The following is an 18,490-nucleotide window of genomic DNA, read 5'->3' as shown; positions in this document are numbered from 1 at the left end:
TTCATGGACGGGGCAAAAGCTATCCTTTTTGCATATAATAATAACAACGACCGATTCAACTTGCGACGTTTAAAAAAAGCGTGTGATGTTGATGGCCATGCACAGTCGAATTGAGTCGAATTTTGTGAAATAGTGCTAAATTGTAGATATTTGCCCGTGCATGACGTCAAATCTGGCTTGCAACACTAAAAGTGTAAGTAAGGTTATTGAAGAGGCGGGACCTAGCACTTAACGTAACGTCCGTCTCCGATAGTCCAGCTGATATCAACTGAGAAAACGACACCACAGTGGAACAGAGCATCAGGAGAGTCAATGGAAAGGGACTAAAATAGAGATAGCTTATATTATCATTGTATTGAAAAGGAAGCACGCGTGAGTTACTCGGGGAAAAGCCACCCGAGTAGCCCTGCTCCGTTCGTAACCCGTACAATCAGCAAAAATACACTAAAACATCTACCGGTACATAAAAAAACACCCCAAAAACAGTGTGATGTCTGTGAATTCAGTTGTAGCCCTAATGGTAGTGTAATGGTTAATGTCTAATCAAAGGAGAGTATACGTAGACAGTAGAATGACTTTGAACTGGCGCCAGATGGTGGGACAGAGCGACAAATAGACACATCAATGTCAATGATGGTCATTGTGTATGTTGTTGGTGTTCGTGGCTTGTTTTGTTGTTGATTTTTTCTGCTTTTAACTTTTTTTTCGAGGGGGGGGGGGTGTTGTTGTAGGTGGTGTTGGTTTTTTTGTTGTTATGATTTTGTTTGTTTGTTTGTTTGTTTAAATTGTTGTTGGTTGTTGTTGTTTTTTTAGGGGGGGATATTTATAGCAGATTGAAATTGAAAAAAAAAATGATGGGAGAGAGATAATTAAGTAGAAGAGCCAGATGGTACAAAGTGGGCCTACTTGACTCTGCTATTCGCATCTTCTGATCTCCCAAGAAAACGCGGAAAAAATGAAGCTGGTAATAATACAACAAGTCGCGTCACCGGTGCACATTTTAAACCTCATGCAGTAATTTATCACAGATTTTGACAGTTATACAGAGTTGTTCGTATGCATTATATTATGTGCAGGCATAGACAGAATTCAACTGTGGGACGTCCACAGGACAAGTAAAAATGCACTGAGCATGCACGCAATGCTGTTCACCGATTAGAATAGACAGAACGTGTTAAAAAAAAGGAGATCAACGCTGTCGGCGGTCTCATGCTGACGTGGTAGTCTCTCGTCTGGGTGGTTGGCGGGTGATTTTGAACATGTGTGGCTTGCTTCTTTTTATTTTCTTATCAAATTTCTATAACATAATCATTATTTCTCTTCCTTTTCTTTGAATGTTATTCTCTAGTAACGGCTATCCTATTACCTATTTGTGTTACAACTGCCATGAGTTAGGGAAACTCTATCGAGATCTTCCCTTTACACCGTCGCCCCCACCCACCCCATTGACCCTCCTCTTCATAATAGGCCCTACTCCCATCCCTACTTACCCGCACAGGTGAGCAGCATAGGCTACAGATCAACATGTGTTACCGCTACCACCACCACCATCCTCCTCCTCCTCCTCCCCCCTCTTCTTCCTCCTCCTCCTCCTCCTCCTCCTCCTCCTCCTCCTCCTCCTCCTCCTCCTCCTCCTCCTCATCCTCATCATCATCGTCATCATCATTGCTGTAGGTCATAATACAAATTTGATTTAAATTCTAGGCCCTGCATTAATTTTTTTTTAAATCAAGGAATATATCTAAAGAGACCGATATTGCACCAAGAGAAGTGAGAAGACACTTCGCGAGTGTATGTGTGTGTGTGTGTGTGTGTGTGTGTGTGTGTGTGTGTGTGTGTGTGTGTGAGAGAGCGTGTGACGGAGGGAGGTGATAACTACATATTAAAAATGTCCCAACAAAATCCGTGTAACAATTTTAACAATCTGATCGCTGGAGAAAGTCAGTTCTAATGAAAGGCTTGTAAAAAGGAGGCGGCAGGCCATCATGGCTTGAGTCGCAGATATTATGTTAATAATTGCTTATATATTGACACAGGCCAGTCCAGAGGTAATGAACTCGTGGTGTGCACAAAAACGCGCACGGCCACACGTACGTACGATACATTCGAACACTAGCCGTACACGCAGCACGCACACACACACACACACACACACACACACACACACACACACACACACACACACACACACACACACACACAGATACACACGCATGCACTGCAAACACACACACACACACACACACACACGCACGCACGCACACACACACACACACACACACACACACACGTGCGCGGGCACTCAGATAGAAAAAAAAAGGTGGGGAGGGGGGGGGGCTGAGAGAGAGAGAGGGAGAGAGAGAGAGGGGGGGAGAGAGAGAGAGAGAGAGAGAGAGAGAGAGAGAGAGAGAGAGAGAGAGAGAGAGAGAGAGAGAGAGAGAGAGAGACAGACAGACAGACAGACAGACAGACAGAGAGACAGACAGACAGACAGACAGACAGACAGACAGAGACAGAGGCTGACAGAGAATGGGGAATGAGGGAGGAGGGATACTAGGAAACGACACGTTTTTCAAAGAGGCATAGATCTAGATCTAGTAAAAGATAGTGATGATTTCATTTAATTCTTAAATTTCCACTTTGCAAAGTTGTCATAGATCTATTAATTGTTTCTTCTCTTCTTGTCGTCTTCTTTTCACTTGGCGAACCTCCGCAAAATGAAGAGAAAAAAAAACTGGTGAGAAGAAAAACACTCAAAGGGAATGCTCACACTGAAATGTTTATTAGGATTTTAGGTATTTTTTTTACTTTCCCTCCCGTCTCACACTCAGCTACCAGTTGTCTAATTTCTACTAAATATTGATGCACTGAACACGAATATCAACTTCATTTTCGTCGCAAATTAATGGTTTTTGAAATATTTGATTGTTTTTAACCGAGATAGACATGCTTTGGACCAATCGGGGGGTTCCAGGGGGGCCTGCCCCACTGGGGTAAAAGAAAATCTGGGGGGTTACAGAGGGGCATGCCCCCCTGTTTTACACACATAATTTGATATTTTACAGTTAGATTTGAAATTGTCTTGAAAATAATTGATTTGCGACAGTTTTAGTGGCTTTATCATACTTTTTATGTGTGATCTGCAGCAAACAGTACAGCAGTTTGACCCCTGAAACAGTGCATCTGTGTGCGGGAGTGAAAGTAAAAATTTACCGGATTTTAGGTCTTTGACACAGAAGATGAAGATATTTTCCAAGTAGATATTATTAGTCATTCGATCTAGTGATTATGATTTGAAATGATTGCAGCAGTCGCCGGTCGCATGTTCACTGACATGTAAACCATCTAGGGTTAATCGCAGGGTTCGAGGTTAACCAATCCCAAAGCAACACTGTCAAGGTGAAGGACTCTCAAGGTCGTTTAGGCGCCCTCTCTTCGTTTGTGACCTGTCGAGTCGAACATCCAACCGGTCTGTGAGAACTCACCCACACCGTCTCCAGTTCCTAATATTTCCTCGGCCTTTACGTAAGTTTTGTGAATATATTCTTCGACGAGATTATTGTTCTTTTTTTGCGTCGTGAATTTGGTTTAGAATTCTAGATTTCGCGATCTTCACTCTTGTTGATGTGTGAATGACATCTATTCTTTGTCTCTGTCCCACGACTCAACACTCAACAAGTAGCCTAGCAGTTATCAGAAGAGATCAGGATCAGGATATATAACTGTTGACTAGATCTAGATTTGGACAGGACCTAATATAGTAATATCTGGATCTAGACATTAGTCCTGGGCTGTTCCCCAAATGTTGATCTAGGCCTAGATCTAGATAGTTCTTGCACTTTATTTAAATATAACTAATCTAGATTTAAGTTAAAGACTCAACCCGCTTTGACTTACATTTTTTGACTGTCGGATCCGTTTGACTGTAGCCGTAGATCTTCAAGATCAAGATTCTAAATCTAGATTCTAGATCTATAATCTAGATCTATAATCTAGATTAGATCTAGATCTAGATCTAATCTAGACCTAGAAGTCTAGATGTAAATCTAGAGATCTATATCTAGATGTAGATCTAGATCTAGATTTCTAGATCTAGATAGCTAGATCTAGATATAGATCTAGATCTAATCTAGAATCTAGATCTAGATCTAGATGGTTGTTTGGCACAAGAAGCGTATATTTAGAGAACGACAACTAAACTCTTAACGCCTTTGGCCAATATAGATCTAGATGATCTATATATAACAGCCATCTTGTTTTGTTTGTTTTGTTTTGGTAAGTGTTTTTATGGTGCTGGCAACTGCATAAGGTCATATGAGCGCGCGGGACACACCTAATATTTTCAGTTGGTAGGAAATTTTGGATTTTGCCCGGATGGCGCCCGAAGCCTACCTACTCTTATCGATTTTAGACCATCAAGGGATCTTTAACGTGTGCAACTTGCACATGGGCCCTCCGAGATTTTTCGCCCTTGTCCGAGAAGGCTAGGTGTAGATCTTTCCTACCAGAAGATCAGGAATGTAGCAGAAAGACAGCAGTTAGGAGGAGCCAAGGAGTAGCAGTAGAAAGGCTGCAGAAAGAGTCAGGAGCCCAGAGGAGGGGGCAAAGGAGGTGTGGGGGGTGGGGGCAGAAAGTGGAAACGAAAGCAGACAACAGAACATTGCTAGAGAGCAGGAAATGAGGTGAAAGGAGACAATTTTAGAGAAGAAAATTTTTCGGTCACTACCCTGATTCGAACCCGGGACCTTTGAATGAGAGGCCAACACCTTAACCTCTAGGCCACGAGAGCCCCTAGCCATCTTGTTGGACGACATTGAGGGATTTCCACTTTGTTGTCATTCACATTTATGGTGGCAACACAACCACACGACGGCAGCCTGCCGACTCGGATTAGATCTATTTTCTTTGCAACTTGCAGAGCTGTTTGTTTCGGTTGTCTGTGATTGTGCAGCACCTTTCTTCTGCCCAGATTGATTCTGATGCTGTACACTACGTAAATTGAAAAGAAGAAGAAGACTAAGAGTAGGCCTACGTACGAAAGCAAGTTCAAACAAAGTTCAACGACACAGTGGAAATGATTGACCGTTTCGATCCGGTTCGTTTCTTTTAAAGTTTTGTAAGCACAAGAAATTAGCACTTACAAGAGACTGGGCTAAATAGGACACTGAGCTGCATATTGAGTAGATCTAATTCGCAGAAGCCCGATTGGCATTGCTTATTAATGCAAAGTACACAGCTTTAGGCAAGACAATTGTTGTTTACATTGATAAAATTCATCTAGTCGAGCCCTCACTTACTCTTTGCATCCAGTCGTCTGGATGAGCATTTAACATGCTGTGTATGTTTGAAAAAGGAGAACTTGAGCTTAATCAATGACCTTCCTGTTATGAACTGGTATGAATTTTTTCCTCTGTATGTACAGGAAACAGTAGATCAGGCAAGACCCAAGATGCCTGTCAAATCAATCAAAGCACGTCAAATTTTTGACAGCCGTGGAAACCCAACAGTTGAAGTAGATGTGACCACAGATCTTGGTAAGAGTGATTACGATTACAGATTGTGGAACTTTATGTTGTTGGGAATACTGATTATCCTCACAGTTAAAGAGAAATCGTATAACTTTAAAACTTTGAGGAATAAGTGTTGAGCATTTTTATGTTATTGTTTCTGTATTTTTAAAAAACTATTAAGTCTGTGGTTCATCTTGAGAGCTTCTTAGAGCAATAAAACAGAGGACCCACTGCGTAGTATGTACAATTTGTCATTTAAAGTGATTTTTCCACACCTCAAACGCCTTTTTAGTTTAAAAAATGAACCCAACAAACAAAATGTTTTCATTTAGTTTTAACAGTTTGTCTATGAATAAAAAATGTCAACAGCTAATGACCTTTTGTATTGGGCCAGTAGAAACATATATTGACTGCTCAGTGTAAGACTCCAGCACGGGCCATGTTGAAGCAGTTGATGATATGCTATGAAGGCTATGTGTATTTGAATACGTTGCTTGCCTCCTCAGGACTGTTCCGCGCTGCTGTACCCAGCGGTGCCTCAACAGGCATCTATGAAGCTGTGGAGCTGAGAGACAAGGGTGCACAGTACATGGGAAAAGGTAGGCTAGTTACGTTTGTGAAAGGTGGTTCTCTATTGGTTTGAAATCAAATGTCCAATATAAATCGCTCTGCCGTATTGGTTCTTTGTGTTTTGATTTGGACATTACATTTTCCATGGTTTTATTGGGGTTCCCGCTTGTTTTACATTGCTAAATGTGGCTGTGTGACCTGGGAAAGCACCTTGTGGCTGTAAAAGCAGGTGAATTGTATATATTTCTCAACCACAAGAGGGTGTCAAGCAGAAAGCCGGGGTAAACAGTGGTCATATGCAGGAGCTCCCTCTTTGGTAGACAAAGCCGTGCATTTAGTTGTAGACTTTGTGAAAGGAAGATTATGACGTACTATGGATAGAATAGGTTAGAGATAGAATGTGCCTGTTAGTTTTGATTTAGTGTGGATAATTTATGTACTCCATTACCTAAGAATGGTATACTGGGAGAAAATGTATGTGTTTGAAGGGTTTGCTTTCTCAAGAGTGAAAGGAGGCTCATGCTTTTTGTTTGTTTGATTCTCTAGCTTCCCCCCAAAATTGCTCTCGTGCGTGAAGTTGTCTTGTAGTAAAATTAATCAGCCACTTATTTGTAGCAAGTTGTTTTTAGAAAGCCAAGATATCGGGATTTTTACCTAAAGGTATGTGAATTTAGTCATATTGTTTGTTTTCTAAGGTGTACTGACTGCTGTGAAGAATGTGAACACAGAAATTGCTGATCTCATCATCCAAAAAGTAAGTATTTATGAATACAAGCAGACTTTTTGTGGCCACCTTAAAGTTTGATACATCCTCCCTCTTGTTTTGAGAATAAAAGACAAAGAGCATAATATATTATTGATATTGTAAGCGTAAAGGCCTCTTTCAAACTCTCCATGTATCCTCATGTCTTCAACTGGTGAATAGTCCAAGAACACTGTTCTACTCTGACAGGTTCCATTTGTATATAAATAGCAGACACCTGCCCAGTATTCCCATAAAAGCAGAGTTCTGTGATCTTTTTTTTTATATTGGTGGAAGAATCCTGGTTGGATGAGCATAAAATTGGACTTTATTCTTGAATTCCATTTCCATCAGGAAAGGGGGTGGGGGGGGGGGGACCTCATATGGTCTAGAGGGGGACCTCATATGGTCTAGAGGTTAAGGTGTTGCCTCTCATTCCATAGGCCACAGGTTCGAATCCGGATATCGACGGACAACTTTCTTCTCTAAAACTTTCTCCTTTCACACCCTTTCCTTTTCTCTAACAGTGTTCTGTAGTCTGCTTTCGTCTCCATTTGCTGCCCCCACCCTTCTCCACATTTGCCCCCTCCTCTAGACTCCTGACTCTTTCTGCTGCCTTCCTACTGCTACTACTTGGCCTTCTTACTGCTGTCTTTCAGCCACACCCCTGATCTTATTGAAGGTAATATCTAACACTAACACCTAGCCTTCTCTGATAAGAGTGAAAAATCACGGAGGTCCTGTTTGTAAGTTATGCATTTTAAGAATCCCTTGGTGATCCAAAATCAATAAGAGTAGGTTTCGGCCGCCCCCTGGGCAAGATTAAAAATTTCCTACCAACTTAAAATGTTAAACGTGTTCTTATAATGCAGTGGCGAACGCCATAAAACACTTAACAAAAAAAAGTTTCCATCAGATAAATTGCAGCTTTTTATCAATGTCATGAAAATAGATTTCCTGTTTGTTTGGGTTCATTTACAACAGTTGCACTGGAGACATGATTTTTTTCCCCATATATTTTTTGGGGAGGGCACTGAGGAAAACTTTTATTTTTGGTTGTGGATTACTTCGACTTTGATTGATGATAAAATGTCTTTTACCTGAAGGTCATCAATCATGTAGCCCTTTCCTTATATAGAATGTGTGTGGCTGGTGTGAATTTTAGTACTTTTGTTATAAGCCTTTTGTATGTATGTTTCTTGTATGAAGACACACTATTCATTTGTTATTGTTCTTTCTCCAGCAACCTGATTTGAAGGATCAGCGGGCTGTGGATAAGCTGCTTATTGACCTGGATGGAACTGAAAATAAGGGTATGTTGTAATAGGTTTGTTAATTGTACAAAATACAGACTTTCTGTTGATGGAATGATGTACATTTTCATTCTGGTAATGCCTGGACTTTAGATTTTTATTGGCAATAGTTTCTACGTGATTTTCTCTTATTGAAGATTTTGCTTTCTCCTTTCTGTACCTTTACTGTCTTGTCTTTCAGACGTGTGAGTTTGTGTTAAGTTGCAGAGCTAAAGTCCTGTGTCCTGCTACAAGTAATAAAGGTCATAACAACCTGTAGTCCGTTGGTTCAGCTCTGTTTCCCCTGCTGGCAAAATACATTGTTTTTTTACAACCCAGGTGAATAGAATTTCATCCAAAGCACAATGATAAATGGACTGATTGGGCCTAGGGTGTAGCTTCACTTGCAGTGAGATAACAGCACTTAAACTTTGTTGTGAGACTGACAAAACTCATCATTTTGCAGAACAAACGATCAATGTACATGATGCCTCTCCTGTATGTCTACATTCATGCCAGCTCTATTTCCCTGCTTGAGCTTGTCCTGTCAGTGGAGACTTGTCCAGCGCATTTGAAGAACAGAAAGCCCTGACTATTTCCAAAAAGTAATGCCATTTCCCAAACTGAAAACTGAACAGTGTTGGGGCAATTTGAAAGAATTAGTACTTTTTTACTTAAAGTTTGCTAGTTACAAAGACATGTATTATAATAATTTCTAAGACTGGACACTGCTGACATAATTCCAGTTCTCCATGGAGTGCACTCTGTTTGGAACCATCAAATGTAGGTCAAGGAGTGAAAAGTTTGTCAGGCATTTGACTAGCCTATACAGCAACTTGTGGTTTGTCCTTCTTTTGAGTGTCAATGATGGACTTCAGCGTGGAGAAGTTTTTATAGAGAGCAAAGGACGGGGGCCGTGACAGTGCCTGGTCTGGGATACTATTCAATTCTATGGCTAGTCAGGTCAAGTCTACGGCCAGTTAAGTCAAGTCTGCAGCTAGTTTAGTCAAGTCTACGGCTAGTTAAGTCAAGTTTATGGCTAGTTAAGTCAAGTCTATGGCTGGTTATGTCAAGTGTTCTTCAAATTTTGCGTTTCTCTTGTCCAGGTCGCCTGGGAGCCAATGCCATCTTGGGAGTGTCCATGGCACTGTGCAGAGCTGCTGCCGCAGAGAAGGTAAGTGGGCAGTTGGCGGGCGCTCTGATGTGGTTTACTCCTTCTTTCCTATCGAACATCTATCGTCGTTATCTCTCCTCTTTCTGTTCATTGCATGTTACTCTTTAGTAACACTTTTTATTTTTGACACTTATATGACCTAATTGTGTTGCAAGTGCTGTAAAACTCTTACTGAGACTAATGGTTTATTGAAGGAGCATAAGGCATCTACAACAGTGAACCTGTCCTCATGGCTGAATTAAACGTTTGTCTATCATGTTTTGTTGTGTACCGGCGACTGTGAAGTAGAGGTTAGGCTCTTCACCATCGCAATCAGGAGGCTTGTGATCGATTCCCAAGTGGAGAAAGTTTTATCAAATGTCTTGGTCTTTCTGCTGTGATTGGGATGTTGTATCCATCTCATCCTGGGTAGGCCCTGACAGGCAGGGTTGGTCCGCCTCTTGAATGATCTTAATTGTGTTGATGGGAGCGTGAAAACGCCTACATTATAATTTGAATGTCTTGTTGTAGCGAGTCCCCCGGTATACATATTGCTAAGTGGTTGGCGGGTGCTTTGGTGTTTGAAAGAAATAAAAGAGCAAACGGCACTAGAACACCCGCAAACCACTCATATGTACGCAGTCTTATCATTGTTAGTTTTGTCCGTATTGCTCCTCCTTTTTTTTGAGTTTTTGACTCTCTAGTAACATATATAATCTTCTGTACTTTTATGTCCTGATGGTGCTGCAAGTGCCATAAAACTCTGACTACAACATAGTGTAGTATATGTCTGATGTCTTGTGGTAGGGAGTGCCCCTGTACCGCCACATCCAGAGCATTGCGGGGACCAAGCAGCTGTACCTCCCCGTGCCAGCCTTCAACGTCATCAACGGAGGGAGTCACGCGGGCAACAAACTGGCCATGCAGGAGTTCATGCTTCTGCCCACAGGTATGTATGTGTGTGTGTGCACGCTTGTGTGTGTGCGTGTCCAAGTGTCGTAGCATTCACCTCATGTGGTGTTGGAGTGAGGTGTTTTGATTGCTTTTTGGGGGTTTAAAAAAAATATCCCTTCTCTTTTTTTGTCTTAACTCGTAACAAGGAGTAAGTGAGCATAGTTGGTTTGCTTCTTTTCTCCTTTCCTTACCTCATTATTTTTTTGAACAGGTACACGATGGGTTGTACTATAATTTGACCAAAAGTGTTTTAAGTGCTGTCAGTGTAAAACCTCTCATCGAGCCAAATCAGATTGTTACTGAGTTTTCTTTGACAAGTCACTTCCCGAGAATTACAACATTCTATTTGCTCAATACCTACTTTTGAGAAATTTGACCTAAAAATTTTTGAGTTTCACAATATGTTAAGCTTTAGGTACCATGCAAATCTTTGAATATCTTGATAGCGACTCAAAATATTCTCATGATTTTATTAGAGCAGATAGAGCATTTGATTTCTGATCTCATGGTCTTAACAACTCAAAAGGGCAAAAAATGTCAGATAGAGCTTTGTACAGGGATGCCACTTTTCCGCTTTTTTCTGGTATTTCCGATATTTTGATCCTGATCCGCTATTCTGTTATTGAGATCGAGATAGAATCTATAGTTGAAAAAAAACTACACCCCCCCCCCCCCACACACACACATGTTGAGTACATCTAATCTATTTTTCTTTAAATGTTTGTCATTGTTTTTGTTTGTTTGTCATTTCTCTCTATGTACACCCATTGCTTATGTTTGTTTGTCATTTCTCTCTATGTACACCCTTTGGGTTTCAAATTGATATAATATTCATATGTTAGTGAGACCGTGGCGCGTGGATTTTCAGGTATTTAAAAAAAAAGTTGAATGGCATTCCTGTTTGTAATTCTGAGGTAACGCAATGCAAAGATGGCATTGGTAATGTAGTGGTTAAGCTATCGGATCATTAACTGTGAGGTTGTGGATCTGGGGGTCCGAGCCTTAGCTTGGTCCGATGTTGTGTCACTGGGTAAAGCACTTTACGCTCATTTCTTATTTGGTTTGGTCCTATTGGAGATGGATGTTAAATTCAAAGATACCACCTCTTAGATAACCTTACACTGTTGCAAGAGGCACTAAACCTATACCATTTCACTTTTTTTTTTTACATTGCCAGGTGCTAGCAGCTTCACTGAGGCCATGAGGATTGGCTCAGAAGTTTACCACAACTTGAAGGCAGTCATCAAGAAGAAGTACGGCCAGGATGGTAAGTTTTTGCTTTTATCTGATACCTTTTAGTATACGTCAAGCCAGTTCAGCTGGCTCACGGTATCACTTGTCTATTTACAGGGAAAACAAAAATCTACCAAACCACAGCAAATTCATCTTATCTATCTATCAAACTACTGCTGAAATTGTCTAAGATGGCCACCCATTGTCAAGGAGGAAAGTGGTCATCTTTGACAGGTGGTCGTCTTACACAGTGTCATTGTATTGTTTTTAGAAAATCGAGAGGGGGAAATGTACTGTGGCTGTTTGAACCAGTGATTGTCTTATACTGGTGGCCATTAAAGCAGGTTCGAATATAAACTCTGTTTGGGACTAGATTTGTTTTCGGTTGATTGTTGTTGATGTTCTGGGCTGTACCAGAATCGTGTTAGTGTAAAGAACATCCGTTGTATACTCTTGAAATGTTAAGTCAAGTAACCAAGAACGCTTGGATTGTTTCAGATATATAATATATATACCTATGGGTTACGGGTAAAGGAAAATTGAATGTTAGGTTTGATGTTAGTTTTTGTTTGTTTGTTGATTTTGTGTTGTATGTTTCGTCTGCTTAGTGTAAGCCTCCGCCATGTGCTGTCATGAAAAGTCACGTAAGACGGGAGTCTCACACCGAGCAGTCGGGCTATTCTTATTTTGTCGTTAAAGGTTGATTTCCTCAGGACATTTTTGATCTCAGAGTTTTTGAAAATAGATTATTGTCTTTCCCTCAGCCTGCAATGTGGGAGATGAAGGTGGCTTTGCCCCTAACATTCAAGACAACATGGAAGGTATGTGAATGTTTGTGGAAAGTATGTGAATGTTAGTGGAAGGTTTGTGAATGTCAGTGGAAGGTTTGTGAATGTCAGTGGAAGGTTTGTGAATGTCAGTGGAAGGTTTTTGAATGTCAGTGGAAGGTTTGTGAATGTCAGTGGAAGGTTTTATTTACAGAGGTTTTATTTCTGATGTCATCGATTTTAGATGATCAGCACAAATAGATTAATTTTTTAATTTTCTTTTGACTTGAGAATGCTGTGTTGTTTTGTGGACTCACCCTGTGGATGTCCCAGTCAGATGTTCAACATCTTTTGTCCTTCACGACAGTCGCAATTTGGATGTGGGTTGTTGGTGGGTGCTCTGGTGTGGTTTGCTATTTTCTTATCAAACACCTATAGCCCTTATCTCTATTCTTTCTTTTCTTTACAACAGGGAACTGCTGCTTTTTCTTTCCTAATCCTCACTATTGTCGTTTTTCCTCTACTTCTTTTTTATGTTTGTCACTCTCTTGTGACCTGCTATTTTTGGGGTGCCTTGATAGTTGAAGCAGACCTTGTGCTGTTGAAGCTAGAGAGGTGAGCAGAATAAGTCTGATTCCCTGTAAAGATTTCTCTGTTGACATCCACCTCTTGGCACTCATATGACCTTATGCAGTTGCGAGCGCCGTAAAACCCTCCACTATAAATAAATAAAAAATGTCGTTTCTTTGTATATTTCTTATATGATTTATTGTGTTGCAAGTACTGTAAAACTTTCTAAAACTAGTCTGAACTAGCTAGAATGTGCTAATATGGATATGAGGCAGGGCTCAAAATTGACAAGAGCCTTTCATTGGTTTTAACTGTTTGTTATTTTCCAAAATTGTTTGCATCATTCAGGTCTTGAGCTGTTGAACGAAGCTATTGAGAAGGCTGGTTACACGGGGAAGGTGGAAATTGGTATGGATGTGGCAGCTTCAGAGTTCTACAAGGAGGGAAAGTACGATCTGGACTTCAAGAACAAGGACTCAAACCGTAATGACTGGGTAAGCTTGTGAATGAAATCTTTTTGCTTTTAACTTGTCTCAGTTGCCCCTTTTGGTTTTGGGTGAAAAGGCCACATGCCGTAGTTTCTTCACATACCAGAGCCACAGAACCGAGAGGGGAAAATTGTACCTCTGTTGGCTGTTTTTGTGGTAGAATAGTAGATTGATGGTTTTGCACATTTCATTTGTGGTATATTACCCCTTGCTTCCTTTACTGAGAATTCTTATGATTGTGGGTGGTTGGCGGATACTGTGATGTGGTTTGGTCCTTCTTTCCTATCATACATCTTTTGCCCTTATTGCGCTTTCTTTTCTTTCTATATTCTGTACTTCAGCACTCACATGACCAGTTTGTGTTGCAAGTATAGTGTGATGCTGTCTTTATGTTCCAAACAAACATATGATTCATAGAATCTGTCACAAATGTCTGTTTAGTAAGTTCTCTATTCTATTTCCTGCTGTATTAGTATTATTAAGGAAAATATGACTGTTTAAATGAACACTCTGGTTACCTTCTATCAAATCCACTGTTTAGTGTAAGACATGGGCCACTTTTCAAAATGGTGTATGGCGAAGTCTTAAATTAAGCAGTCAAAATGTTCGTTTTGCCGATTATTTGATTATAAAACTAGGTGACTCTGAAGGTGTTATGGTGTGCAGGATATTCATAATAGAGGAGTACGGGGGGGGGGACTGCCGAGAAATAATGTTGTTCTAATGCTGTGATATTTTCATCTGTTTGTTCCGTGTAGGTAACATCTGATCAGTTAGGCGAGATCTACAAGTCCTTTGTCTCTAACTACCCAGTGATCACAATTGAGGATCCCTTTGATCAGGATGACTGGCAGGCGTGGAGCAAGATGACATCCAACGCTGGCATCCAAATTGTTGGGTAGGCAGTGGGGTGGATCTGTTTTGAGTTTGTTTGTTTTGTTTCCTATCGTTTGAAGCTTGTCAGCCCTTATTTGACGATGGCAGAGCTGTCAAACTCTGTCTACACTCGAGGCTGCGGGTCAAAGTGAAGAAACACTTTGTTGTGCAGGGTAATACTATTACTAAAAACCTTTTTAAAACAATGACATGAATGCAAACAAAGGTTATGATAAAAACAAACCAAGGTATATCGGTTTATACCAATTTTCGATGTTATGCCAGTTTGTCTCAGTTGGATGTTTGGCCTATATATTTTTGGCAACAAATTTTTTCTTACGTTTGGAGTAAGATTCTGTGTTGTAGAGATTCTCTGGAGGGACTAGCTAAAATTGTCTTGTGGGCCAGTTGTAAACCTTGGCTGGACCTGATGTGACCTGCAGGCCTGAAATTCGACACTTATGGTCTTAGGGTTCAGTGTCTATCGGCACTCCAATGGTTTAAAAAAAATTTAGTATGCTGGGAAGGATAGGGAAGGATGATAGGTGGTTGGTTGATGCTCAGATGTGGTTTGCTCCTGCTTTCCTATTAAAAATCAATCATCCTTATCTTTCATTCTTTTTTTCTTTATATGGTACTCACTAGTAACAACGCAAATCTCCAGCACTTATATGACCTGTTTGTGATACAAGTGCTGTAAAACTGACTAAAAGTAAAAAGAGGTTCTGGGTAGATTTCCTCGTGACATTTGATGATTTCTCTGTTGCAGGGATGATTTGCTTGTGACCAACCCAAAGAGAGTACAGAAAGGTATTGATACTAAAGCCTGCAACGCTCTGCTCTTGAAAGTCAACCAGATTGGCACAGTCACAGAGGCCATAGATGCGTAAGTAGATTTTTAAAAAGTCTGAACCAATTTCATTTTCACTCGAGGAATTAAGTTAGAATTATTACGTATTAGTTTGAGATGAAGGTAACATGAATTTTCTTTCTTTGGTGACTTACCTTATTGTGAAATCTTTCCTTTACGCCCTGCTTAAAGTACAACAGAATTGATAGGGAGGGCTCGAGGATAGTGCCAGAATATGTTTACTTGTTTTTGTTGTGAGAACAAAAAGAGTAAAGTTAAGCAAATGTTGAATGTCTTTATGAATGAATGGTATATTAAAGAACGGACGTGGGAGCAGCTGACTTGGAAAGTCCAAACTGATTGTTGACGAAGAAAGATTTTTTAAAGCATCTGAGTGGAGAAATTACGGGAGAACCATGATTGCCTATGTCGCCGATCTGGCACTTGATGATAATACTGTGTTTATTCCGGTTAAAGAGGAGCTGAGTTATGTTCATTAAATGCCTCTGGACACAGATTTGACAGGGTTCTTGTGGTTTCTTTGGAGCTGCAGAGGAGATGCAATGTTGGTAAAGAGGTACAACTTATCATCATCAAGTGAAAAACACTTCGGCGATCATAGTTCTTTGTTCATTTTTCCGCTCGGATGCTCTAAGAAATCCCACTTTATCCCGGTGTTTCTTGTCACCCACCTCTTCAGATTTTCCAAATATGTTTGGGTCTGCCCCTGCCTCGTTTACCTTCTATGTTTCTAGTGAAAGCTAGATGTTCAAAATCTTTATGTGGGTGAAGTGTCCCAAAATTTATTTGTGGCTTCCTTATTGCTCTTATTATTGAGCAGCCCACGTGAATCTGGAGACAAAACTTTCATTTTTTGTTGACCTCCCTGTACAGATGCAAGATGTCCCATGAGGCAGGCTGGGGAGTGATGGTGTCCCACAGGAGCGGAGAAACAGAAGACACATTTATCGCTGATCTTGTTGTGGGCCTGTCCACTGGCCAGGTGAGAAGTCCCTCGTGACTATAGGAATAGCAAACAATCATTGTATTCATATACTGGCATAAAAAAAAAAGATGCCACTTTTTGATTGTGTATGAAATTTGGTCTTTTTAAGTCTTTATGCTTTTCCTTTCATGTGAGTAATACTAAGTAGTCTTAATTAAAAGCAAGTCACGCTGTAAAAATAACATTTTAGCGCCTCAATTTGTGTTCACAGCACCACCAACATGAAGAAATAGAAAAATTGGTATTTTTTTTTCTCTACCACCTGGCAAATTTTTGTTCTATTCTTTGCTTTTTGATAAAGTTATATCTTTGTTTATAAAACAGTTAAAACATTTGATCATTGTCGTCCTAGAAAGATAGTAGATTTAACTCAAGATCAGAGAAATCGAGCCTTCGGCTTGCTCAACACGTTTATGCTGTCGCGAGGACATTCAGCATCAGTTTGTCCTTCTTTTATACCAATCATCTATCATCTTAATCTCTCCTTTTTTTTTCTTCGTTTGTTTCTCCCCCTGGTAATATCCCCAATCTTCGGCACCTGTATGGCTTATTTGTGTTTAAGTGTTGTGAAACTTATCAAAATTGAGAACCCAGAGAGGAAAATTTTGTTCAAGTGTCTTCTTGGATGTTGTATCCCTCATAGCCCGGGTTGGCAGTGACAGGCAGGATCAGAAACCCGCCTCCTAAATAATGGAAAATGTGTCGGTTACAAAATGTGTTGATTTTTGCAACAGATCAAGACGGGCGCCCCCTGCCGCTCGGAGAGGTTGGCCAAGTACAACCAAATATTGAGGATTGAGGAGGAGCTTGGAGCAGACGCCAAGTACGCTGGCAAGAACTTCAAGAACCCCAACCAGTAGATGAGCAGAGCCAACAGCAGAAGCTCGTCTGCTTTTTTTCTATTCCCAGGTTTACTCATCAATCTCTCAACATTACTCTGAGCTTGTACATTTTTGATATCATGTATTATATTTATTTTTGACTTTGTTTCTGTTGATCCTTCAGCATCATGACTTCTACGCTGATCGGAATGTTCTGTTACTTGCTATGACAAGATTCCACCTGCCGTGAGGCAAAAACTGGTCTATGTACTTCACTTAAGAAACAGAATGCCCTTTTGAAAGAAGTATTTTTTGTGGAAGAAAACTTTTTTTCAAGATAAAGACTATCAGAATGGAAAGCAGCAGAAGTAGGCTTTGTTCTTTTGCTGGCTGTAGGGGAAAAGTCTGTGACTGTATGATTTGTCCTTAGCTGTCTCTACAGTTTTCTACTTGCACTGTATAGGTTTTGTCCACATCTTTCATTGTTGTGAACTCTCTGTGGTAGATCGAGAAAAACACTCAAAAGAATCTCTAGCTTAATTGTTGAATATGATTATACCTGTTGCCATTTTTTCCTCGTCTATAACTTTTGTACTAATTTTTAGTATACTGAAAAAACCCAACTGTTTTTGGCGGTGATTTACAGAGCCTTGGTTTTCCCCTAGTTTTTTAGTTTTTGTGTCTTTGTTTCTATTTAGATGAGATATATCGTCTTGCCATGTGCCTGTCCTTTTTCATTTAGAAAATTGCAATTTCATGGCAAAGATGTAGATTAATGGATTAAATTGTGATACAGGTTTCCAACCAATCCTGGTCTTGTTGTTTATTTCTACTGGGTGCGGCTGAAAATTGAAAGCAAAATGGGTGGTTGGTGGGGCCTCTGGTGTGACTAGCTCCTTCTTTCCTGTCAAACATCTGTCTTCCATATCTTCTCTCCCCCCTCAATTTTTTAAATCTCTAGTAACACCACCTTATCCTCTGCATCTTTCTGACCTAATTGTGTTGCAATTGCCATAATGCTCTTACTTAAATGAAAGTAAACAATGGTTTCTTTGTTTCAATAAAATACTCAACTGTCATCATTTGAGGTGCCCATTCTCTGAACTTTTCTGGAATTGTTTTGTTGCTTGAGAAGGCTCAGAACATCTATAACCTTGCTGGACTCCGTGATTTGATTATAATGTACCTTGAGAACGAATGCGTCACTCAACTGCACTATGTAATATTACATTTATCTTCCTTTTCCTCCCCAACACTTGACACAATAGCTTAACCCTCCAAGTGTCAAGATGGCCAATCATTGGCTGTCGGGGTTGCGGCTGTGGTGTCAAGGCTGATCTACAAAATGTATGCCATAGAAAGCAAATAAAAATGTGAATGCAAATGTTGACGAGTACTTCACTTGAATAGCAACAAAGATAGTAAATAACAAGATGGGCCACTCAGCCAAAAAGGTGTCCGCAGGAAGTATGCTCTTTGCTTCAGATGGCGCTGCAGTCTGTTTTGAAGCTCTCTTTCGTTTTTCCAGAAGAAGAATAGGAATAGCACCTCTTTGCGTGCGCAGATCGACTGCTGTTCATCAGCAGTTCGGGTTCGTTCAGTACGGAGTTTTAGTTTTTTAAAATTTTAATGACCTCGCCTTTCATTCTAAAGTCAAA

At 40.4% G+C, this 18,490-nt stretch overlaps 1 protein-coding gene across 1 annotated transcript; it reads left to right on the top strand.

Moving 5' to 3' along the window:
* The first annotated feature begins 3,406 nt into the window (after positions 1–3,406).
* On the top strand, positions 3,407–17,930 carry LOC101859459 (enolase). Its single transcript, XM_005112738.3, has 14 exons — positions 3,407–3,525; positions 5,423–5,534; positions 6,017–6,109; positions 6,776–6,834; positions 8,066–8,135; positions 9,221–9,288; positions 10,075–10,216; positions 11,399–11,488; positions 12,219–12,275; positions 13,140–13,285; positions 14,038–14,177; positions 14,925–15,041; positions 15,900–16,008; positions 16,746–17,930. The coding sequence occupies exons 2-14, from the start codon at positions 5,450–5,452 to the stop codon at positions 16,869–16,871; spliced, it is 1,302 nt and encodes a 433-aa protein (XP_005112795.1). The 5' UTR covers positions 3,407–3,525; positions 5,423–5,449; the 3' UTR covers positions 16,872–17,930.
* The last annotated feature ends 560 nt before the right edge of the window (positions 17,931–18,490 follow it).

The sequence above is a fragment of the Aplysia californica genome, unplaced genomic scaffold (genome assembly GCF_000002075.1).
Source record: "Aplysia californica isolate F4 #8 unplaced genomic scaffold, AplCal3.0 scaffold01389, whole genome shotgun sequence".
Taxonomy (NCBI): domain Eukaryota; kingdom Metazoa; phylum Mollusca; class Gastropoda; order Aplysiida; family Aplysiidae; genus Aplysia; species Aplysia californica.
The sequence above is the reverse complement of the archived record's forward strand: the minus strand, read 5'-3'. Positions and strand labels throughout refer to the sequence as shown.